This window comes from Peromyscus californicus, unplaced genomic scaffold, assembly GCF_007827085.1.
Source record: "Peromyscus californicus insignis strain IS unplaced genomic scaffold, ASM782708v3 Scaffold_2__1_contigs__length_46816999, whole genome shotgun sequence".
NCBI classification, from domain to species: Eukaryota; Metazoa; Chordata; class Mammalia; order Rodentia; family Cricetidae; genus Peromyscus; species Peromyscus californicus.
Window position 1 is genome coordinate 24,587,665 of NW_026294540.1, and position 25,708 is coordinate 24,613,372.

The 25,708-nt window shown below is 50.4% G+C and overlaps 1 protein-coding gene across 18 annotated transcripts in view; it reads right to left on the minus strand.

Annotated features, from left to right (window-relative positions):
- Positions 1–1,191: 1,191 nt before the first annotated feature.
- Gtf2ird1 (GTF2I repeat domain containing 1) overlaps positions 1,192–25,708 on the minus strand; it is a 97,413-nt gene continuing 72,896 nt past the window's right edge. For 6 of the 18 annotated variants that reach the window (XM_052753927.1, XM_052753935.1, XM_052753928.1 and 3 more), the window contains 7 exons: positions 24,595–24,678; positions 21,358–21,541; positions 19,278–19,306; positions 8,590–8,667; positions 7,985–8,177; positions 5,776–5,813; positions 3,861–4,838 (listed from right to left, as the gene is read on the minus strand). In XM_052753927.1, the coding sequence (XP_052609887.1) occupies positions 4,480–4,838; positions 5,776–5,813; positions 7,985–8,177; positions 8,590–8,667; positions 19,278–19,306; positions 21,358–21,541; positions 24,595–24,678 (965 nt within the window). In that variant the 3' untranslated portion in view covers positions 3,861–4,479. Of the gene's footprint in view, positions 3,168–3,860; positions 4,839–5,775; positions 5,814–7,984; positions 8,178–8,589; positions 8,668–19,277; positions 19,307–21,357; positions 21,542–24,594; positions 24,679–25,708 lie in introns of those variants that run through there. The other 12 variants (XM_052753925.1, XM_052753926.1, XM_052753934.1 and 9 more) reach the window with 6 other exon arrangements.

Below are 25,708 nucleotides of genomic sequence, written 5' to 3' on the forward strand. Positions count from 1 at the left end.
CTGGGAGCGCAGGAAGCAAGGGGCGTGTCTGTGGGGGTTGACCTCTGATGGGCCACACTCAGGAAGTGGGGTGGGGGGTGAGACATGAGACCAGGACAGGGGGAAACAGGCTAATTCTTAGATGAAGTCAGGTGTGGAGACAGACCTGTAATCCCAGCACTTGGGAGGTGGAAGCAAGGTGGATCCAAAGTTCAAGGCCGTCCTCTGCAACATAATGAGTTTGAGACCAGCCTGGGTAACCCAGGATCCTGTCTCAAACAACAGCAAAGACTGCTTTGGAGGGGTACCCTTAATTCATTTTTTTTTTTTGTGGGTGTTACTTTTAATTTTGGAATTTTGCTTTGAGACAGGGTCTCACGTAGCTCAAACCGTTCTCCCACTTTGACCCTCCTGCCCTCTCCAGGATTGGGGTTATAGACGTGACCCACCCACTGTGCCCAGGTTTATGCAGCTGCTAGGATGGAATCCAGGGCCTGTTGCATGCTAGACAAGCACTCTACTAGCTGAGCTACATTCTCCCAGCCCGTTTTGTTTTGAGACAGGGTCTCCATAGCCCAGGCCCACTGAACTGCAAGGACCTGCTGAGGGGAAGGTGCGGCTGGCTCTGTATTTATTGCCTTCGGGATCCGGTTTCCCAGCGCCGGCCCCACCCAGGAGCTCCAACCACCGGCTCTGATCTGGTTGCTTTGGGTCATGGTGGGGGCGTGTCTAGACCACAGACAGGCGCCAGTGGTTGCTCCCAGAATAAGGGCGCCAGGTACCCAAGGCCCTATCTAGACTAAAGCCAGGTTCCAGCCATGGCTAAAGGGTGGCTTGTGAGGCTGAGCTACAAGACTGGCTGGGGGAGGGGAGCGCTGGAACGGCGTGCCAAGAAGTTAGCGCTTAGTATAATGGGGAGAAAAATCCCAGGCTTCATGTGATATGTGGGTGCCCCACCACGGAGCTACGCCCGCAGCCCCTCACGGGGGTGGCGGCGGCGGCGGCGGCGGCGGCCGGGGTGGGTGACCTGATCTAAGGGATTTATTTGAGACAGGGTCTCACTATGTAGATCAGTCTGGCCTCAGACTCCCAGAGATTTTGCCTGCTCCTGCTCCTGCCTCTGGAGTTGATCTAAGGGTTTTTTTACATTTAAAAAAAAAAAAAAAATTGGCCGGTAATGGTGGCACATGCCTTTAGTCTTCCAGTCTCTGAGTTTGAGGCCAGCCTGGTCTACAGACAGAGCTAGTTCCAGCCCAGCCAGGGTTACACAGAGAAAGCCTGTCTTGACACAAAACCAAAAGGGATTTATTTTTATTACTCTAAATTATGTGTATGTGTGTAGACACGTACGGGCCATTCACTTCTGGAGCTGAAGGTATCGGCGGCTGTGGGCCACTGGACATGGGTGCTGGGAATTAAGCTGGCATCTCTGTAAAAGCAGGGTACACTCCGAACGGCTGGACTGTTTCGCCAACCCTAAGGTTTTCGTTTTTGTTTTTTTTTCCAACATAAGGTTTCTCTGTGTAGCCCTGGCTGCCCTGGAACTCTCTCTGTAGACCAGGCTGGCCTCAGAGGTTCACCAGGCCCAGATTATGGTTTGGTTTTGTTTTTTTTAGAAAGGGTCTTATATGTAGTCGTCCAGGCTGACCTCCCGATTTGCTATGTAAAGGAGAATGTCCTTGAACTGATCTTCTTGTCTCATTTCCTAAATGCTGGGCGACAGGTGTGTGCTATCATATTTACTCGACGTAATTTGAGACAGGGTCTCATATTGAACAACTCATCAGGCTTTCAAGGTGAGTGTGCCTCTTGGTCTGGTCCTCAACTCCAGATCCTCCTGCCTCAGCCTTCTAAGCGTGTGTGTGTGTGTGTGTGTGTGTGTGTGTGTTATAGGTGCACCACAGGGCCAGCCATCTCCACTGGAAGAGGCAGTTTCTGTAAAAAGGATGGTGATTTATGATGGCGTCTCGAAGAGAAAGAGGGCTGGGTGTGACAGCGAATGCTGAGCGTGACCCCAGCGTTGGGAGCCGCCCACAGGAAGACCTCAAGGAGGCAGAAGCAGGCGGATCTCCGTGAGTTCAAGGCCAGCCTGGTCTACAGAGAGAGAGTTCCAGGAACATCCGTAGAGAAACCCTGTCTCAAAAACAAAACAAAGTAACAACAAAAAAGAACATATGGTTTTGATTACTTCAGTTATACATTTAAATACATATATGTAATTTAAAAATCACACTCAATGTACGTGTGTTCCCACATGACAGCGTATGTGCAGAGGTCAGAGGGTCATGTGTAGGAGTCGGTCTGGGATTGAACTCAGGATGTCAGGCTTGAGGGCATGAACCTTTCACCCGCTAAGCCATCTTTCCATCCCTTTCCATCTTATTTTTGGAGACAGGCTTCTTCTCTGAACCCAGAGCTCACTAACGCAGTTAAGTTAGGCTAGTGGACCAGCAAAAGCAAGCTCCAGGGATCCTCGTTTCCAGCCTCCCATCGCCGGGGTTACAGGAGGATGTCGCCGCCACCGTGCACAGCTTTTTACCCAGATACTGGGGTTCTGAAGTCAGGCTGTCATGCTTGCAAAGGAAGGTACACTTTACCCACCGCACCATCTCCCCAGCCCCAAATGGAAACTCCTGAACCTCCTGAGTGCTGGGGTCACAGGTGTGCACCACCATACCCAGGATGGGCAGTGCTGGGGTGGAACCCATGGCTTTGTGGAGGCTGGGCAAGCTCTCTGTGGCTCCTCCTGGGGCTGCAGTAAAGAAAATAAGTCCTGTCCCCGGACACCACCAATCTAGTGTTCAGAAACTCGAGACTCCAGAGTATGGCATGGGGCACCTGAGCTGCTTGGTGTCTTGTCTGACTCGGTCCCTGGGTGGCTGCTGGGGCCACACCACCAAAAGCGTACGTATAGCCAGAAAAATAAAGTAAAATAAAGGTAACACTTTTTTTTTCTTTTTTCTTTTTTTTACTTATTTAAAAAGGCCTTGGCGGCAGGAATATAGTGTAAAAATCATTGGAAAAACTAAAAGGCATCGATACATATTCGAATATACTTTGTACATAAATTACATTTCCTTTAGTCTTTCTGAGTTGAGGTCCTGATTCGGCTCTGAGGTTTAATAATCAAGGGGACCTGGAAGGTGCGCGTTTAGTCCGGAATAGTCCACCATGTACACTGGCCACTGCTAGAGAGAGGGGGACAGAGGGACCAGGTTAGGACTGCAGGTGATATGAAGGAACTCCCAGAATAAACTAGCTCGCTTTCCTTGAGGGCGAACTCCAATGTTACTTATGCAGCCACTGAGGCCCAGGGAGGGCAAGAGACCTCTCTGAGGTCACACAGGTACAGCTTGGGGGGACTGTCCCCCACCTGTGTTCCAGGGGTTCAACATGTGGATTAGACACCAGCGAGGGATGAGTGAGCAGGCGCAGTAAACACCATATACCAGCTTCACCCTACAGACACTGTCCCACCTCTCGGGGTAAAAGGAAGGAGAACTCAATGATAAAAATGACGGTAGGAGAAAATGCAAATTCTGGGCTTTCGGAAGCACCCAGGCCAGGTGGTGGTGGTGGTGGCGCATGCCTGTAATCCCAGCACTCGGGAGGCAGAGGCAGGTGGATCTCTGTGAGTTCGAGGCCCGCCTGGTCTACAGAGCTAGTCCAGGACAGGCTCCAAAGCTACAGAGAAACCTTGTCTTGAAAAACCAAAAAAGGGGCTGGAGAGATGGCTCAGAGGTTAAGAGCACTGACTGCTCTTCCAGAGGTCCTGAGTTCAATTCCCAGCAACCACATGGTGGCTCACAACCATCTGTAATGAGAGCTGGTACCTTCTTCTGTATACATAATAAATAAATAAAAAAAAAAAAAAAAAAAAAAAAAAAAAAAAAAAGAAAAGAAAAACCAAAAGTATCCAGAATGGAGTTGAAGGGGCACACAAAGGATCTAGAAATCCTAAAATCAGCCTCCCTTCTTTTCTGTTGAGACAGTCTCATGTAACCCAGGCTAGCCTCAAATTTCTCATGTCCTGAGGCTGACCTTGACTTCTGATCCCCCTGCTTCTACCTCTCCAGTGCTGGGATTACAGACGTATGCCGTCAGGTCCAGTTTATGTGATTGATGCTGGGGATCTAGCCCAGGGCTTCATGCACGTAAGGCAAGCATTCTGCTGACTGAACCACAACCCCAGCCCCCTGCCTGGTTAGCAGTTTTCTTTGAGATGGAGTTTCCTATCGCCCAAGCTGGCCTTGAACCTCTGATCCTCCCCATCTCCACTACTGGGACTATAGGCATACGCCACCACACCCAATTCTTTACATAGGTTTTCCTTTGAATCAGGCAAAGGGCCAAACTCAGTAACATGGCGGACAGATGATGGAGGTTGAGTTCTGTCATGTGACCATCTACCCTCTGGCTCCTGCTGTCCTCAGTTACACACATCGCTGGTCACACCCACACTTCAAGCCCTGTGCCGATGGATCGCACAGACCCCTCAGTCTATCTTGTGGGCAAAGCAAGTGGGTGCGCCTGCACCTCTGAGGTTGGCGGAGTCCCTCTCAGAGCCCAGTGCCTCCCAGTTCCTGGAGCTGTGGGCGGCCCTGCCCGAGGGTGGGGCACAGGCCACACAGAATTGGGGTGAAGTTCGGATCTGCGTGACTTTACCACGAGGGAGATCTGGTTGGTGGATGCCACAGACTCTGGGTTAGAGGACGAGGATGAAGAAGAGGAAGAGGAGGAGACCGAGTTGCCTTCCGAGACCCGCTTTCTCTTGCGCTTGGGAATGTCTTTGGCTGGTGGAAGAAACAGTTGCTGAGGCCGGATGCTGGGGGCCATTCTGTGTCGGCCTCCTGAACTCCCTGGAGAAAGCCCTTGCTTTTAGATTTTTAGTGGTTTCTTTTTTTTTTTTTTTTTAATGTCCTGGGAATGGAACCCAGAGCTTTGTGTAGGTTGAACCATACTCCTAGGCCCTTACTGGGGGATTCTAGGCAGGTGCTGTTCCTCTGAGCTAAAGCTACAGCCTGTCACAGCATCCCAGGCTCCGTGACTCTCTCTCCCCACCAAGCGGCTGGGGCTCACTTGTCTAGCCTCATTCCCCAAGCAGGTCTAAGGACCAGGTGTCCCACTTCTGGTTCCTATTCACCTGCCTGCTTTGCTGGTAAAAATATCCCCTCACCTACCCAACAGGCTCAGTCAGGGATCTGGCTCACCCAGATCATTCCATCTTCAGTAGGGCTATCTTCCTATGACCTTCAAAAGCCCTAAGCTCCTCTACCCACCTCCTATACCAAAGTGTTTTGGTTTGGTTTGTTGAGACAGGGTCTTCCGTAGTCTAGGCTGGCCTCCAAGTCACTGTGTAGCTGAACTTGGCCTTGATGCCTGATCCTCCTGCCTCCACCCCCCTCCCCTCAGTCCCAGTCCCGGGATTAAAGGTGTGTGCCACTATACCCGATTTATGTAGTGCTAGGGAAATCATAACGGGACTTGGTGCATACTCTCCCAACTGATCCACACCCAGCCTTACCTATTATTATTATTAATATTTTTTTAAGAATCATTTATTTATGTATGTGTGTGTGGCACATGAATGGAGGTCAGAGGCCAACTTGAAGGAGTTGCCTCAGTTTCTCCATCATGTGGGGTCTGGGGATTGAACTCAGGTCGTCAGGTTTAGCAGCAAGCACCTTTATCCCCTGAGCCACCCAAGGCCTGTGCCTGCCTGTGCCTTTTTATCTTTGAAGGCAACAGACTGGTCCCCAGGAGGCAGAAGGCTGGCCTCCCCGGCCTCTGACTCACCTGGCCCCTTGGCATCATTGCAGACTTCTGCAAAAGGTCTGAAAAAGAGAGAAGCAAGGCCACAGTTAGGTGGTTCCATCTCCTCACGCGCTCCTTGGGATTCGGGACACCGACTCTACATAGCTGAGATGTAGCGGTTGTGGCTGCAGCCGGGTCAGTCCCCGCTATGGTTTTACACCCTGAGTGTTGCCCAATGTGTTAAATGTGTGTCTGCACACTAGACCTTGACGAGGTGGGGCCTAGTGGGTGGGATAGGTCCTTGTGGTCATGTCTTCAGTGGGGATCCTGGTACCCTGGCTTCCTCCTCTCTCTCTGCTCCCTGGCTCTCGGGAGGTGAGCAGCACCTTCCACCATGCATATGCTCCTACCAAAAACAGGCTCAGGTGACCAGGGCACAAAAACTCTGAAATTCTTTTCCTTTTGAGACAGGGCCTTGCTCTGTAGCCAAGGCTGGCTCATCCTCCTCCTGCTGCCTCTCAGTTACTGGGATTATAGGAAAACGTTGGCACACCATTGTCCCTCAAACATTTTTTTCTCTTATTGTTTAAATTTTTTTCATTACATTTATTTAATTGGTGCATGTATGTGTACATGTGTGTCCAGCAGAGGTCAGAGGACAACTTGTGGGAGTTGAGTCAGTCCACTCCTTTTATGATGTGAGTCCCAGGAAACCTGACTGAGATTGTCAGGCTTGGTGGCAAGCACCTTTACCTGCTGTGTGAATGTGTGTGTGTGCCTCTGTGTGTGTGTGTGTGCGTGCACTTGTGCGTGTGTGTGTGTGTGTGTGCGTGTGTGTGCGCGCTCGTATGATGGTATGCATGAGTGTGGAGGGCATAGATCAATGCTAGGTATCTTTCTCAGTTACCTTCCACATTATTTTTATTCTAAAGAATTATTCATTTATCCAGGTGGTGGTGGCAGTGGCCCACGCCTTTAATCCCAGCACTTGGGAGGCAGAGGCAGGCGGATCTCTGTGAGTTCAAGGACAGCCTGGTCTACAGCCTGGTCTCCAGGACAGGCACCAAAACGACACAGAGAAACCTTGTCTCAAAAAAACCAAAAAAAAAAAAAAAAAAAAAAAAAACCAAAAAAACCAAAAAACAAAAACCCCCCACCAAAATTTATTTATTTATTTACTTACATGTGTGTATACAGATGTGCAAGCCTGTGTGCACAGGAGGAGGCCAGAAGAGAGAGTACTGGGTGTCTCTCTTTACCGTTCTCCACCTATTCCTTTGAGGCAGAGTCTCTCCCTGAAGCTGGCACTAGTTTTGCTCACTAGGCCTGAAGCCAGCAAACTCCAGAGACCATCCTGTCTCAACCCTACTCGTGGGGCCACAGGCATGCACGAGAAGCCCCACGTGTTACGTGGGCACTGAAATCTAAGCTCCAGCTCTCGTGATTATGGAGCAAACATTTCGACCTGCTGAGTTATCTCTGTAGCCTCCGTGTTATATTTTTAGGCAGAATTTCTCACTGATTTGGCCAGCCTGGAGGGCCAATGTGCCCCAGGAATCCTCCCTGCTTTTACCTTCCCGGTGGTGGGATTACAGGTGCATGCTGTGGGTCCTGGAGACCTGAACTTAGGTCTTCATGCTCGTTTGACAAACATTTTGTACTAATTGTGACTTCTCCCCAGCTCCTACCTCAAACTTTAAAGATGATTTATTTTATTTTTTTATTTTATTGTATGAGTTTCTGCATGCACATGTGTATGTGTACCATGTCCGTGCACAATGCCCAAGGAAGTCAGAGGAAGGTATTGGATCCCTTGGAAGTGTTATTAGGGATGGTTTGAGCTACCACGTGGATTTCTAGAATCGAGCCTGGGTCCTCTGCAAGAGCAACAAGTACTCTAAACTGCTGAGCCATCTCTTCAGCCCTGTCCTAAAACGTCTTGAGTACAGAGAGGATACTCAAGAAATTCTAAATTGTGGGCTGGGTAAATTAGCTCAGGCCTGTAATCCCAGCAGCCAGGAGGTGGAAGCAGGAATATTAGGAGTTCAAGGTCAGCCTCAACTACATAGTGTGTTCCAGGCCAGCCTGGGCTACATGAGACTCTGTCTCAAAACAACAACAACAACAACAAATTGGAGTTGGTTTTCTGACTCAGATCTCTCTGTCTGACTCCTGGCTGAGCCTGCTGATGGTGTCCTGGGCCAGGGTGGTACCCTCTCCTCCCCGACAGCTCTTGCCCTGCGGCACTCACTGGAGCTGGTTGATGATAACCATCCGCACATGCTCCCTGGCCTTCAGGATCTTCTCCAGCCGATGGATGTCGTAGGTGTTGGGGTTCCGGAAGGGGATGTCATCCGGGAGGCCTTTCACCTCCACGGCATCTGGGCTGTCCCGGATCAGTTTGTAAGGGACCAACACAGGCCGATTCAGTCCCAGGGCCTCCCCTAGAGAGCGCAGGTCAGAACCAGAGAGAGATGCCCCCATGTCAAAAGGTGAAACACTCTAGGGAGAGGATCGTGACTCTGACAGCCCAACTCAACAGCCATCCCACCCCAGGGCCAGCATATTGATCATTCGCATATGTTATGATAGTTCATATTGATCATCCCCAGGTTCTAGAATTACCTAGGAGACAGACACAGCTCTCTCTGCTCCCCAACTGCAGATGTGACCAATTGCCTCATGTCCTTGCCCTATGGACTAGTTTTAATCTGTGACCCCAAATAAACCCTTCCTTCCTTAAGTGGGGTATGTTGTCACAGCAATTAGAAAAAAGTAACTAACACATATGCCACCCGTCACTGTGGTCATGCGAGCTGCCCTGTGGACCCACCCCGGCCACCTGGGGGCACTGACCGTATTTCTCATTGAAGAGCTCCTTCACCTGCTCTCGGAGGATCACCTTCTCCCCGAGCCTGTTGGCGTCATCCTCGTCTGCAAGGAGACAATCGGACTATAGGGCCGGCACACGCTTCTCCCGCGTGGCCCTGGCCTGCTGGGCAGACGCTCCAGAGACTGCCATCTCTACTGCAACCGCTTTGGTCTCATGAGTGTATCCACCCACTCACCTCCCATTCATCCATCCACACACCCACCACTCACCTCCCATTCATCCATCCACACACCCACCACTCACCTCCCATTCATCCATCCACACACCCACCACTCACCTCCCATTCATCCATCCACACACCCACCCAGTTACCTCCCATTCATCCATCCACACATCCACTACTCACCTCCCATTCATCCATCCACACATCCACCACTCACCTCCCATTCATCCATCCACACACCCACCCAGTTACCTCTCATTTACCCATCCACACACCCACCACTCACCTCCCATTCATCCATCTACACATCTACCCACTCACCTCTCATTTACCCATCCACACACACCCCACTCACCTCCCATTCATCCATCCACACACCCACTCACCCACCTCCCATTCATCCATCTACATACTCACTCATCCTTCCATCCACCTGAATTTTCCAAGCAGCACCCCTACCACAGGCCAGGCATAGAGCACCCCAAGAGGAGCTAACAGTGTACTGAATACTAGTTATAGCCCCAGAAACAGTGTGATGGGGCACTCTTTCAAACCCACTGCGTTAGCCTGAAAATTAACTATATTTGCCTTAAGGACCACATGTGTGTATACACACACAAACATACACACACACACACACACACACACACACACACACACGCTTGTAGAAGCCATGATATCTGGCTTGGCAGCAATGATGGGGCTGTTACGTTGCCCCATCTCAGGGTGAGGTTCAAGGGCCTGGACTGGCCGTGGCCTTTCCCCACCTGAGCGGAACAGGCTGCCTCCTGCAGGCAGCAGGGGCCGTTCTTAGGAGTATGTGGTGTGCAGAGACAGGAAGTTACGAGGGACAAAAAGCCGTATCCTCCTGCCTGTGGCTCGCACACTACTACCTCCCTTTTTATGGATAACAAGACCGAAAACAGGAACACAGAAGAACCACCACCAAATCCAAGTCCGTTGGCTTTTGTTTTGTTTTTTCTTTTTTCAGCTGGGCCTCAATCTCATGATCCTCCTGCCTCAGCTTTCTTAGTGCTGGTCACGTTCCCTACGACACCCGGACTGGAAGGTTTGTGTTTTTGTTTTTAATTACACATATTTATGTGTGAGCAAGTGCACGAGTGGAGGTCAGAGGTCAACTTGCAGGAGTCGGTTCTCTCCTTCCACCACCACGTGGGTCCTGGAGATCGAACTCAGGTCCTCAGGCTTGGCAGCAAGTGCCTAACCCCTGAGCCATCTCTCCAGGCCCAGGGTTTTTGTTTCTTTAATTAATTCATTTTATGTGTATATATGAACACACGTGGATCATGGCATTTCAAGTGGAGGTCATGCTGGCAGTGGTGGCGCACGCCTTTAATCCCAGCACTCGGGAGGCAGAGCCAGGTGGATCTCTGTGAGTTCGAGGCCAGCCTGATCTACAGAGTGAGTTCCAGGACAGCCAAGGCCACAGAGAGAAACCCTGTCTCAAAAATCAAAACAAACAAACAAACAAAACGGAAGTGGAGGTCAAAGGACAACTTGTTGATTTTTTTGTGTTTTTGATACAGAGTCTCACCATGCAACTCTGGCTGTCCTCCAACTTGCTATGTAGAAGACTAGGCTAGCCTGGAACTCACAGAGATCCACCTGCCTCTGCCTCCTGAGTGCTGGATGAAATGTGTGTGCCGCCATGCTTGGCTCAGAGGACCTCTTGTGGGAGTCAGTTCCCTCCTATGTAACGGGTGGGTTCCAGGGATCGAACTCAGGTCGTCAGGCTTGGAGTCATGTGCCTTTAGCTGCTGAGCCCTCTTGTCAAGCCCGGGGCGTTTTTTCTTTTTCCTTCACTTCTCCCCATATCCCCTTCTTTCCTCCCATTCATTCATTCATTCATTCATTCATTGAGCCAGGGTTTCAGGTAGTACACTACTTGAGTCTCAAATTCAGTATACAGCCAAAGATGATCTGGAAAGAGGGCCAGATCTTCTTTGCCCCGACTCCTCAGTACTGAGGATTGCGGATGTGTCCCACCATGCTTAGCTTGTACTGTTTAAAACGGTGATGAGCACAAGAGAGACACCCCTGGGATCCTTCTGACCTAGCTGCCAACTATCTGGTTCCAGCCTCCATGGTCTGGTGGGTTTTCTAGCTGCCGTGTCCCCATCCCTACCTCCCAATTACCTTGTCAGCTAACCTTTCCTCCGTACTCTGCAAAGAACCGAGTATTTAGTGAGCACAGGGCTGAGTCCCACCCATGCCCTACCCTTACTGTCCTCAGATGGCTCAAAGACCACTAATGCGGTTGGTAGCCACACCGGGTTGATGTCACACCAACTCAAACAGAGGTGTTGGCTGCTTTTATCGATGTGAGTGGTGTTAGAATTCTGCTCTCACTCCAGCTACATGACTACACACGTGCAGTTTGGAGCCTGGGGTCTTACTTAGGTCATCAATGGGTGCTGGCGACTATGTACACACAGCGTGGTCACACAATCTGCACCTTAAAAGCTGGATGCAGCGCCGGGTGGTGGTGGTGGTGGCGCACGCCTTTAATCCCAGCATTTGGGAGGCAGAGGCAGGAGGATCTCTGTGTGAGTTTGAGGCCAGCCTGGTCTACAGAGCGAGATCCAGGAAAGGCGCAATGCTACACAGAGAAACCCTGTCTCAAAAAACAAAAAAACAAAACAAAACAAAACAAAAAAAGCCGGATGCAGACCCCACACCCTCTCTGCTCTGCTCCCCCCCCCCCCCCCCCCCCCCCCGCCATCTTTCTCTCTCTCCAGGCCTGGCTCTCCTCTCTCCCCTCCCCACCTTTTCCCTCCTAATAAAGCTCTGAAAACTAACACTGGGTTCTTTCGTGACCGTGACCTTTCAGCGGTAACCAGTGCCGCCACCAGCGCCCTTTATCATCCTTTCAAGTGGTCTTTCAGAAGTTAATTTTTGGGGAGCCCTCCCTCGGGACGCTTATCTTTGGAGAGTCTCTCATTTGGAACTGGCCAAGTAGGTTAGGCTGGCTGGGCTAGCGAGCACCAGGGATCTACTTGCCTCTGCTCCCCAGAGCTGGGACTATTTTAAGTGGATGCCACCATAGCTGGCCTCTGTGGGTGTGCCGATTTGCTGAATGACTCATCCCCTCAGCCCCTCTGCTTGTACATTTACATAAGGGTTTCTGGAATCTCATAGAAAGGTCCAGGGCTCCCTCAACTTCATGAAGTGGCAGAGCCTCTTATTTATGAACCCGAGAACACAGGAAGTTCCTTTCCAGCCACACGTGGGGTGCAGGACTTGAGATCTTTAACCCATTCAGGTGCAGGGTGGGACACAGTGGCCCTGGCTGAGTTTCCATAGACCAGGAAATGGTCAGGGCCTCCCAGACACCCTGCGGCTCCATGGCCCCTTTTGGAATAAAGGAGGAAGCATAGGGCCAGATTTGGGCCCAGGAGTGGGATATCTGGCCACAGTCCTCTCTGCCCCACCCTGGCAGCGGTCAGCACTTCCCAGGAAGACAGTAAGGTAGGCAGTCATTACTACAGCCATATTAACAGAGAGCATAATGACATGGAGGAAGCGTGGCTGGGGCTGGAATTGTGGCGTCTTGGGATACCGAGACAGGACAGTATTATTTCAGCTCTCCAGACCAAGACAGAGCTGGAAGGGTGGGAAGGGGGGAAGCCAGGAGGGCTGGAGCCAGGAAAATATCCCTCCAGCCTCAGGGAATAAAGTACAAAAGGGCAGAGGGAACCCTGAAGGAATGGCCTAGAGATAGTAAGTCAACCCACCTCAAACTGTAGATTATCAGGTGCCTTACCCCAGACCACAGAGAGTAAGTCAGTTAACTTATCCAACAACACAGAGAGTGAGTTAACTTATCTATGATCATACACAGTGAGCTAACTTATCCAAGACTACAGAATCAATTAACTCATGTAAGATCACAGACATAAGTTAACTTATCCGGAATCGAAGATCGTAGTTCAGAAATGGCAAACTTGGTTCCTAAAGGGGGAAACGGGACCATTCTGTCTCCTCACTCCCCGCTTGTCAAGATCAACCCCAGACTGGCTCCCAGGCCTGTCTCAGGTCCCCTTCTCCCCGAAGCTTTCCATAGTTTCAAGGTGACAGTAGATGGCACTGAGAGGGTCTTCTGCCACCTGTGTGTGGCAGGCCCTTCTCCACAGCTGAGCATCTCAACCTGGGCCTCAGACGATGTTAGAGAAACGGTAAAACACTTTCCTCACTGATACACTGACGTTAGAAGAGATTTACCGATAAACTTGCCTAGAAAATATTAAGTTGGCCGGCCTGGTGAACTCGGGAGGCAGAGGCATGTGGATCTCTGAGTTTGAGGCCGGCCTGGTCTACAGACTGAGTTCCATGACAGCCAAGGCTACACAGAGAAACCTTGTCTCAAACCACCACCACCACAACAACAATAACAAAAAGCAATGGAGAGATGTTTCATCAGTTAAGAGCACTGGCTGCTCTTCCAGAGGACCCGGGTTCAATTCCCAGCACCCACATGGCAGCTCATAACTATCTGTAACTCCAAGATCTGGCACCCTCACACAGACATACATGCAAGCAAAACACCAGCGCACATAAAATAAAAATAAATAAGTAATTTTAAAAAAGAAAGCAAAAATTAAGTTATACCAAAGTAAAATTCAGCTAAAGGAGTACTGCTTGGGCTATGCATTTCAGAGAAGACCCTGGCTGACAGACGCTGAGTAAACAATGCGCCTTTCACCAGGAAAAGCATAATTCTGGGTGACCATGGTGAGCAGGCTACCTTGGTCTATCTTGAGATAACTGTGACAATATTTCTACATTGTAAATCTCCCCATTTGTTCAAAAAATGACCAAAACTTGCAGTTTCTGTCTCTGTAAAACATAAAACACATTTAATTGCTCAAGGTGTAACTGGGCCAGGGGTGTGTGTGGGGGAACATGGGGACAGGGACGGACTGGAAAGCAATTTAGAGATGAACGTGAACGTAAGAATACGATGTAACAGCTTAAACCTACATAAAGCCACAAGAGATTTCTGTTCTGGGTTTCTCTTTGGGAGCACACTATTATTAAAGAGTTTTAATTTTTTTCCCCCTCTTATTCTCCAAATGATTGGAATAAATTCTCACTGGGGTGGGGTGGGGCTTAATCTGCCATAACGATTTCTTGAAATTGAACCTGAACTGGGAAGTCGACGGTGAGGTGTCCTAGATTAAACTGGGGCTGCGGAGAATTTGGCTCTAGCTCCCTGGGGTGCTCAGGTTTCTGGGCAGCAGGGACCCAGCACACAAAGGCTCCCCAGGCATGCTGTCAGCAAGGTCTAATCCGGGCTGGAGATCCAGCCTTTCTGAGCCTCTGAGACCCAATGGCCCTGGCCATGGGCTCCAGGTTGGAGAGAAGACAATCCTTCCTGGGTTTTTGTTTTCCAAGACAGGGTTTCTCTGTTTATTCCTGCTGTCCTGGAACTAGAGCTGTAGACCGGGCTGGCCTTGAACTCACAGAGATCCACCTGCCTTTGCCTCCCGAGTGCTGGGATTTAAAGGCGTGAACCACCACTGCTCTGCTAATTCTTCCTGTTTTTTTTTTTTTTTTTTTTTTTTCTTTTTTTTCTTTTTTGGTTTTTCGAGACAGGGTTTCTCTGTGTAGCTTTGCGCCTGTCCTGGAACTCACTTGGTAGCCCAGGCTGGCCTCGAACTCACAGAGATCCGCTTGGCTCTGCCTCCCGAGTGCTGGGATTAAAGGCGTGCGCCACCACCGCCCGGCCAAATTCTTCCTGTTTTATAGATAAGGACACTGAGGCTCAAAAGAGCTGAACCTGGCTTGCTGGAGTCACACAAGAAGCTGGCAGCTCTGCTCTGCCTGTGGGGACCCCAATGCACCCATTTTTTCCTGGAGAGGGTGCTGAAGCTGCACCTGGGGTCAGAGGAAACAATGATGATATACTTGTGTGTGTGTGTGTGTGTGTGTGTGTGTGTGTGTGTGTGTGTGTGTGTGCATGTATGTGTGTATGTGTGCATATGCATGCGCCAAGTGTCCGTGGGTGTCTGCGGTGGCCAGAAGTGGGCATTGGATCTTTTGGTGCTGGAGTTACAGGCACCTGTGAGCCACCTGATATAGTTGCTAAGAAGTGACCTCAAGCCTTCTGGGAAAGCAGCAAACACACGTAACCTCTGAGTCATAGCTCAAGTCCTTATTATTCAGTTTTAAGACAAGGTCTCTTATAGCCCAGGCTAGCCCCAAGCTTCCTATGTAACTGAAGCTGGCCTTGAACTCCTTCCAGAAGCTAGGATAACAGACAGATGTCCATCATGACATCCTGTAGAGGAGGAATTGACTGTCTGTTTGGAAGCTCATAACTGGACAGCAAAGGGAAGTGGGACCGGTCCTGTCAGGTACTGTGACGTGGGAACAGCTCTTCTCATCCTCCTTTGCAGCAAACCCTGTAGGGAATATTCTCTTTGGTAAGTGACTGGCTACCTAACCTCGGCTTGAATGCCTCCAGTGACAGGGAGTTCATTACCTCCAAAGCCTGCCCCCCACAGATCCGCAGATCCATGCTTTTAGACAAGGTCACCTTCATCTTCCATCTCTCTTTCACCACCTTCTTCACGGCCACTCCATCCCCTTCTAGATCTTAATTCCTCTCTCTGGGCCCACCACCTGGGACCAGCTTTACCATCTGCAATCTTCCTGCCCCAGCTGGAAGCATGGCTACCAGAAAATGCAAATCTGACATCATTTGGAAAACAAAACTCTGATGCCTGAAAATAAAACCCAAACCACACCCACCCCCACCCCCACCCCCACCCCACACACACACAAGGACCTGTATAACCCCAGCTACCTGGGAGGAAGAGGATTGTAAATTCAAGGCCAGCCTGGGCTACATAATGAGATACTGTCAAAGATAGACAGACAGACAAGCAGGCAGGTAGGCAGGCAGGCAGGCAGACAGAAATCTGGCTAGGGATGTAACTCTATTGGTAGACTGCTTGCCTAGCATGCAAGAAGCCCTGGGTTGCATCCCCAGAACTGCACAAAACGGCATGGTATAGAGTACAGACCTGTAATTCCAGCACTTCGGAAGTAGCGTGTAGGCTGGAGGGTCAGAGTTCAAGGTCATCCTTGATGGCCAGCAAGTTCAAGGCCAGCCTGGGTTACCTGGGACACCTTGTTTCAAACAACCACCACCACCACCACCACCACCACAAACCTAAGAGTGGGAAGGCTGGGTTCACGGCTTCCACCTCACCCCAACCTGGAGAATGTCACCTCCCAGGCTGGCAGCTACACCCTACCCTCCAGATGTGAGTGATTGGTAGGTGGCCACTGTCTGGATTTGTGAAAACCAATCTGCACCCATTTGTGGAGGACCTCCGCTGTGCTCACTGTTCACATGTGTGTGTACAGATCCGTCTTCCTCCCCTCCCCCCACAATACACTTATTATTCTCTCTCTTAGTAACTCTCATTGTTCCGGCCAGTCCTCTGGGATTATGCCTCCAACAGTCCTTCCCCGCAGGGACCTCTGCTCCCCAGCCGGGGGGACCCTCCCCGACAGAAGGGACTGCACCTGCTCCCAGCACCTTTCCTGACGCAAGCTAAACTCAGCTGAGAAAATGCCTCCATCAGATTGCCTGTAGATGCCCAAGAAGACATCAGTGATTGATGTGGGAGGGCTCAGACCCACTGTGGGTGGGACCACCCCTGGCCACGTAGTTGTGGGATGTATAAGAAAGCAGGCTGAGCAAGTCATGGAGGGAAAGCCAGTGAACAGCGTTCCCCCACAGCCTCTGCCTCAGCTCCTGCCTCCAGGTTTCTGCTCTGACTTCCCTCGGTAGCACTGTGAGTTCTAAGCCGAAATAAAACCTTTCTTCCCCAAGGTGTTTTTTTTTTTTTTTTTTTTTTTTTTTTTGGTTTTTCGAGACAGGGTTTCTCTGTGTAGCTTTGCGCCTTTCCTGGAACTCGCTTTGGAGACCAGGCTGGCCTCGAACTCACAGAGATCCGCCTGGCTCTGCCTCCCGAGTGCTGGGATTAAAGGCGTGCGCCACCACCGCCCGGCCTCCCAAGGTGTTTTTATCACAGCAACAAAAGCCCTCAGACAAGAGTGAACCAGTCTGACAGAGTGGTACATGTCTGTAATTCCAGCACTGTGACGTGGAGGCAGGGGGATCCTAAGTTTAAGAAGATTCTCAGCTAAACGTCAAGTTCCTTCTGGCCTGGTCTATATAGGACACTGCCTTAAAACACAAACCGTTACGGGCTGGGGGTGGGGTGTAAAGAGATGGCCCAGCGGTTAACAGTGATGGTCGATCTTGCGGAAGACCAGGGTTTGGTTCCCAGCACCCACACAGTGGTTCACAACCATCTATAACCCCAGTTCCCTGACCTCCACAGACACGAGGCACACATGTGGTGCAGGGAAAACAGACACATAAAATAAATAAATCTAAAAAAATATTAAAAAAAATAACAGCAGCAGCAGCAACACCAAACAAAAAGGCAGAGTTGAGGAGATTAGCTCAGCGGGTAAAGTGCTCATCTTGAAAACAAAGACCTGAATTTGAGCCCCACAGCCTTTGTAACAAGCAGGACCCGGAGGCAGCCAAATAACTCAGCAGGTAGACCCTTGCCTCAAAGCCTGAAGACCTGAGTATGTATGCCCATCCCCGTGCGCGTGCATGCGCGCACACACGCGCGCGCGCGCACACACACACACACACACACACACACACACACATACACACACACACACTTTACGTATACAGTATACACACTACACTCACACACCATACACACACTGAACATTTACACACACTATACGCACAAACACTCTCACACATTCACACACTACACATACACACACACACTACACATACACGCACACACTCAAAATCCTAACACGAACCAAAAAACAAACCCCAACAAGTCAACCAGTTTCAAACTGGGAATTTAAAAGGTGGTTGACAGGACCCATGTGATTACACACAGTGGCCATGAGGGGGCGACAAAGAGGCACCCAGCAGGATCAGAGATTTAATTTGGCACAGTGGATGGGCGTAGGGGGCTCTTGTTCAACCTGGATCCTGCCAAAAGTGGTTAAGACCTCCTTTCAGATCTCAGCCAGGCTACGCAAATGCTCCGTGACTTTGAGAAATTTTCTTAACCTCTCCGACTCTGTTTCCTCCTGTGAGAAGCTAACCAACCCCAGAGTGGCGGCACACAGCTATAACCTCAACATTCCAGAGGCTGAGGCAGGAGGATCACGAGTTTGAGGCCAGTGAAGGATACATATCAAGACTCTGTCCCCCAAAACGAGCGGGGTATGGGGGGGCAGGGACAGACTTGGGGGCTACGGTGGGGTGGATGACAGACAGGCTCACTGGGTTTCTATGGAGGCTGGAGCGGTCCAGCCACACTTCCTGGACCGCTGAGGGCCAGGAGGAGCACCACTGGGAAGGGACATCAGCTCAGGCAGTCGTTTGTGTCAGGGCTGGCCACTGGCTAGGTGCACCGCTCAGCCTGGTTTATGTGGTGCTGGGGATGAGGTCAGGGCTTCATGCACGCTGTATACACCTGAAACCAACCAAGCCCCACTCCCTTGCTCTTTTCTTTCCTTCCTGTCTTTTTTTGAGAAAGGGTCTCATATAACCTGGGCTAACTTTAACTCAGCCTGGAGCCAAGAGACCTGCATTCACAAATGAACTCAGGAATCAAAGGTGGGGGGTGGGGTGGGGTAGGAGCCTGCTATGGGACGCAGCAGAATGGGGCTGGGCCAGGGTCGGCTCCAAGGAAGGGACTTTCTGGACCTCTCACTGGTGGGAAGGCAACCCTCTGTGTTCATAGGTTCCCACAGGATCCTAGAGTCCTCCCAGTGGGCTGCTGTAGAGGGGACAACAGAGCCAGAGGCGTTTTTCTTTGTTTTAAAATTCTTTTTAAGATAGGGTCTTGGGGGTAGGGATATAGCATAGGTTCCTGCCTAACATGCACAAGGCTCTGGGTCCAGCCCCAGCACCACGTAAACCAGGCATGGTGAATTATGTGTAATCTTAGCAAACTTGACTGAGCCACACCCCCAGCCCTTCACTGGGGGATTCTAGGCAGGGGCTCTACCACTGAGCCACACCCCAGTCCCTCACTGGGGGATTCTAGGCAGGGGCTCTACCACTGAGCCACACCCCAGCCCCTCACTGGGGGATTCTAGGCAGGGGCTCTACCACTGAGCCACACCCCCACCCCCTCACTGGGGGATTCTAGGCAGGGGCTCTACCACTGAGCCACACCCCAGCCCCTCACTGGGGGATTCTAGGCAGGGGCTCTACCACTGAGCCACACCCCAGCCCCTCACTGGGGGATTCTAGACAGGTGCTCTACCACTGAGTTACACCCCCTGAGCCAGGTCCCACTCCTGAGCCAGGCAGTGGTGCCCATGATGGACTTGGCTTTGAGCTCCCAGAACTGCGCAAGGACCGAGTGCCTCCCAAACACACAGAATACCACTTACCAGGCTTTGGGATGAGTCCTTGGAACGGCCTGCAGGGGAAACAGAAGTGGAGTTTCAGGGAAAAGGCACTGGGGATAAGACTATCACCAGATACACGACGACACAAGCTTGCCGAGGAATTGGTAACAAATGCCTAGGGCCCATTTCACATATTAATGTTTGATTCTTTCAGAGAGGATCTCTTGTATCCCAGGCTAGTCTTGAACTCTCTATGTTGTAGCCAAGGAGGACCCGGAACTTCTGATCCTCCTGTCTCTACCTCCTGAGTGCGGAGATTACAGCGGTGCACCGCTCAGCCTGATTTATGTGGTGCTGGGGCTGAGGTCAGGGCTTCTTGCACGCTGTATACACCTGAAACCAACCAAGCCCCACTCCCTTGCTCTTTTCTTTCCTTCCTGTCTTTTTTTGAGAAAGGGTCTCATATAACCTGGGCTAACTTTAACTCATAGCCCTCTTGGCTCCACTTCCCGAATGCTGGGATGAGAAGCATGTTTTGGGATCTGTACCATTCGTGTATGTGAGGTGGGCGTGGTGGGTACCTTTGCATGCATGCCAGAGGGTGACTTCAAGTATCTTCCTCAGTCATTCTGTATCTTTTTTCTTTCTTTCTTTCTTTTCTTTTCTTTCTTTCGTTTTTTTTTTTTTCTGGTTTTTCGAGACAGGGTTTCTCTGTGTAGCTTTGCGCCTTTCCTGGAACTCACTTGGTAGCCCAGGCTGGCCTCAGACTCACAGAGATCCTCCTGGCTGTGCCTCCCGAGTGCTGGGATTAAAGGCGTGCGCCACCACCACCCTGGCTCTGTATCTTTTTTCTTTTCTTTTCTTTTTTTTAATTTAAGGAAAGGTTTCCCACCTAGCTAGACAAGCAAGCCCCTGGAATCTTCTCATCTCTTTTCCTAATACGCCAGTGCTGCGGTTACAGGTACATGGGAGCATGCCCACATTTTTATACGGATGCTGAGGGTCCAGACTCAGGTCCTCAGGCTTGCTCAGGAAACACTTCCCCACCACACCAGCTCCCAAGCCCCAGAATCCACATTGCAACAAGATGCCCAGGCCATGTGTGTACACAGAATTTGTGTTTTCTCAGGGGGCTGGGTATGCCTAAGGGGCTGTTGCAGGGCATACAGTTAGAAGGGTGGCCAGCCACTGTGTGGAAACTCCTGAACCCCGTCAGGTCTGCAGTTCCTCTGTAACACCCTGTGGTGGTTTGAAAGAAAATGGCCCCCAAAGGGAGTGGCACTATTAGGAGGTGTGGCCTTGTTGGAGGAAGTATATCGCTGTGGGGGTGGGCTTTGAGGTCTTTTGCTTAAACTTTGTTCAATGTCTCAGTTGACTTCCTGTTGCCTGCAAGATGTAGGACTCTCAGGTACCTCTCCAGTACCACATCTGTCTACGCACACCACCATGATGATCATGGACTGAACCTCTGAAACTATGAGTCCCCACCACCATTAAATATTTCTTTGTATGGGCTGGAGAGATGGCTCAGCGGTTAAGAGCACTGACTGCTCTTCCAGAGGTCCTGAGTTCAATTCCCAGCAACCACATGGTGGCTCATGACCATCTGTAATGAGATCTGGTGCCCTCTTCTGGCCTGCTGTCATATATGCTGTATACATAATAAAAAAATAAAATCTTTAAAAAAAAGTATTTCTTTGTAAGAGTTGCCGTGGTCACGGTGTCTTTTTTTTTTTTTTTTTTTTAGATTTACTTATTTATTATGTATACAGTGTTCTGCCTGCATGTATGCCTGCAGGCCAGAAGAGGTGCCCTCATTATAGATGGTTTTGAGCCACCATGTGGTTGCTGGGAACTGAACTCAGGACCTTTGGAAGAGCAGCCAGTGCTCTTAACCACTGAGCCACCTCTCCAGCCTGGTGTCTCTTATAAAAACCCTGGGGTTGGGGATTTAGCTCAGCGGTAGAGCGCTTGCCTAGCAAGCACAAGGCCCTGGGTTTGGTCCTCAGCTCCGGGGTGGGGTGGGGGGACCCTAAGACACACCCCTATTGCAGGAATTTCTGGAGCCGGCTCCCGATCCCAGCCAGTCCAGCCTCAAACCCTCTCCTTCCTCATCAAGTACCTGGTGACTGTGAATTTGATCTTGTCAGCCACAGAGAGGATCCTTTCCAGGTTCTGGGAGCCAAAGGTGCAGGGTTTGCGGAATGGGATCCCGGGAGGCAGGCCCTCGATGATGACTGAGCCCGGATTGCTTTTGATTCGTTTGTAGGGTACCTGCACTGGGTATTTGATGCCCAAGGCTTCACCTGGATAGAGAAGGACAGTTGTGTCAGTTAAGAGGAAGCAGTGGAACAGGGTGTGTGGTGCAATATGGGAGCGTCTCTCCCAGTGGGCACAGGGCCCTTTTGTGGAAGACTGTAGAGACCAGTGATTCTCAACCTTCCTAATGTTGCGACCCTTTAATACAGTTCCTCATGTTGTAGTGAACCCCCTACCATAAAATTATTTCATTGCTACTGTGTGGTGGTTTGAAAGAAAACGACGCCCACAGGGAGCGTCACTATTAGGTGTGGCCTTCTTGGAGGAAGTGTGTTACTGTGGGGACGGGCTTTGAGGTCTTTATCTCAAGCTTCACTCAGTGTAACAATCAGTTGACTTCCTCTTGCCTCTGAGTCAAGATGTAGGACTCTCAGCTCCAGCACCACATCTGCCTGCACGCCGCCATGCTCCATGATCATAATGGACTGAACCTCTGAAACTGTAAGCCACCCTCAAGAAACGTTTTCCTTCTAAGAGTGGCTGTGGTCATGGTGTCTCTTCATAGCAATAGTACACTCCAACTAAAACACTACTTCAGAATTGTAATCTTGCTACTGTTATGAACTGTAATGTAAATATCTGACATGCAGGGTATCTGAGATGGGACCTCTGACAGGGTTGTCACCCGCAGGTTGAGAACCACTTCTGGAGAAGCTGTGGAGACTAGCATGTGTGCTGTGCGCGGAGTTTCTGGTGTGAATCCATGCTGGGTGGAGTGCAGAGTAGGAACGTGTGGTCCCAGGTGCTGGCTCTGGCGGCACTAATACTTCTCAGACTCTAGGCAGTGCTGCCTGCATGTATGCCTGCCGGCCAGAAGGGGACACCAGATCTCAGATCTCATTACAGATGGTTGTGAGCCACCACGTGGTTGCTGGGAATTGAACATTGAACTCAGGACCTTTGGAAGAGCGCCAATGCTTTTTTTTTTTTTTTTTTTTTTTTTTTTGGCTTTTCGAGACAGGGTTTCTCTCTGTGTAGCTTTGCACCTTTCCTGGATCTCTCTCTGTAGCCCAGGCTGGCCTCGAACTCACAGAGATCCACCTGCCTCTACCTCCCGAGTACAGGGATTAAAGGTGTGCACCACCACCGCCCGGCACAGCCAGGGCTCTTAACCACTGAGCCATCTCTCCAGCCTGGTGTCTCTTATAAAAACCCTAAGACATCCTCTGGCTGCCTCCAGGATGGGAACTCTGAAACATCTGCTTTTCCCCAGCCTGTGGTGGTCACAGTCAGGACCCACATGGGATGAATGGGTATGTTCCACTCAGCAGTAAGGAAGGTAGACAAAGCCAGACAGGATGCTTTCCTGACATGAGAGACCACTGTCTACCCGCTCTCAGGCCCCTTCCCTTCTTTCTTTCTCTCAATTTCTTCTAGACAGAGTCTTATTATGTAGCCTTGGCTGCCCTGGGACTCCCTATGTAGACCAGGCTAGCCTCAAACAGAGATCCACCAGCCTCTGTCTCCCAAGTGCTGGGATTAAAGGTATACGCCACCACCTCTGGGCTCTTTCTTGTTATAAGTCTGTTTCTTTCTTTTTAGTTTTTCAAGACAAGGTTTCTCTGTGTAGCCTTGCCTGTCCTTAAACTCACTCAGTAGATCAGGCTAGCCTCAAATTTACAGAGATCCACCTGCCCCTGCTTCCTGAGTGCCTGATCTATTGATCTATTGATCCAGTTCCAGGGCAGCCAAAGCTGTTACACAGAGAAACCCTGTCTTAAAAAAAAAAAAAAAAAGGCTGGGCGCTGGTGGCGCACGCCTTTAATCCCAGCACTTGGGAGGCCGAGGCAGGCGGATCTCTGTGAGTTCGAGGCCAGCCTGGGCTACAGAGTGAGTTCCGGGAAAGGCGCAAAGCTACACAGAGAAACCCTGTCTCAAAAACATTTAAAAAAAAAAAAAAAAAAAAAAAGCCATCTCTCCATACCTACCATCTCTTTTTAAAGTTGGTTTGGTTTTTTTGTTTTTGGAACTAGGGTCTCATGTAAACTCAGGGAACATTCTATGTAACTGAGGATGACTTGGGAACTTCTGACCCTCCTGCCTCTACCTCCTAAATGCTGGGATGATAGGAGCGTCTGCTACCATACCCAGTTTATGCAGTGCCATGGACTGAACCCAGGGCTTCTTCACACACGCTCAGCAATGAGTCTGCCCATTGAGCCACACCCAGTCTCTATTACATTTATGTGTGTGTGTGTGTGTGTGTGTGTGAGCACCTGTGTGCACATCCCATGGTGGAGGGGAAGAGGGTCACTTGCAGTGGTTGGGTCTCTTCTTTCACTATGCGGGTGCCAGGAATCAAACTCTGGTCATCATTAATCATCGTTCATAATTAAACACCTCATTGGCCACCAACACTTTTTGTTTTTCGAGACAGGGTTTCTCTGTGTAGCTTTGCGCCTGTCCTGGATCTCACTCTGTAGCCCAGCCTGGCCTCGAACTCACAGAGATCCGCCTGCCTCTGCCTCCTGAGTGCTGGGATTAAAGGTGTGCGCCACTACCGCCCGGCGGCAGCCAACACTTTTACCCCGTAAGCCAGCTCACCGGCGAGCGCTCACACACCTTCTCTGTCTCTCAACCAAATCCATAGTCTGCAGTTCCTGCTGCCATGAAACTCGTAGCAATCCTCCTGCTTCAGCTTCCCAAGGGATGAGATGACAGGTGTGCCATCCTACCCCGTGTCTGTTTTCTGTGACACCGTGTCCCCAGTGTTTGGCATATAGCAGATGCTCAAGGAAATAGATGAGAGCTGGTAAGAGGACTCAGCACGCACAGGTGGTTGCCACCAAACCTGGCAGACTGAGTTTGATTCCCAGGACCCACACAGTCGAATAAAACAACCGATTCCTGCAAGTCTGATTACCACGTTCGTGCTGGGGTATATGCGCACCCACACACATACCCATATACACAGTAAATAAATAATTAAAAGGAAAAAAAAGTAGAGAAAAGAAATACCTAAAATATAGATCAACCTCTCTGCCAAACAGGCAGGGAGCTGCCCGGTTCTCCCTCCACCTGACCCCTGCCTGTAACTCACCGTATTTCTTGTTAAACAGATCTTGGACTTGTTCCCTAAGCGTGTTAGCGATGTCGATCCGCGAGAGCCTGGTGTCGTAATTTTCTGCAGAGTGAGTACAATTACGGACAGAGGTGGTTACATTAAAAGGCACTCGGTGACTTTTACAGGAAAAATGATTTCCTAATTACAGTGAACTCCTTCTCTGGCAATTAGCAGATTTTTGGAGTGGGCCCCTCAGAGTCCTTCAAAACCAGTCTTCATGAGACGTGTGTGTGTGTGTGTGTGTGTGTGTGTGTGTGTGTGTGTGTGTGTGTTTCCTGGAAGGACTCACACTGTTGAGACAACAGCCATGAGATGAAATTAAGTTAATAATTGTTGACATTTGAAAACCAACACACTAATAAATAAGCCTGGAAGTGAGGCACCAGGGAGAGGGGGTTTCTGTGTCCTCAGCTGGGTGGGAGTTGGAGCAAAGGCTTCAGAGAGCTCATAGGGAAACAGGGGACGAGAATGGGAGTGTCCACCTGGGGCTCTTTATTATGTGGTAGCACAGGGGATGGAGCCTAGAGTCTTACAGATGGTACAGAAATACTCTACCACTGAGCCCACCCCAGCCCCTCACTGGGGGATTCTAGGCAGGTGCTCTACTACTGAGCCATGCTGCCAGCTCTTCACAGGGTTGGGAGTACTCTAGGTAAGGGCTACCATTCTGAAATAGTGTTGACTAAGGAACCTCATGTACTAGCATAGCAGGACTGTACTTTTGACCTCAGGGAGGTTACATCCTGGCCTGGCCTTAGGAGAGAAAGGGTATGGACGGCAGGGGAAGGAGGAAATGACCTCTGGTGCTTTATATGTACTCCTGGTGACATTCTCAGCCCACTAAGGGCTTAGATATAGGGATGCACATAGGGTGAGGTAAGATACACAAACTCCCCTCACTGTTCCAGTGAGGCGCTGAGGTGACCAGCAGCCGGTCCTCTGTAAGGTCTCCTAACTCCAGCGTTGGCCGCTGCTGCCTTTCTGAACTCCTCAGTAGTAGGGTGACCATGAAGAGGCCCCTGGTGACAGCCACCCTGGGACTCACGCCAGCCACGCCCATTCGTTTTCTAAGCCGCGCACACATCGGATG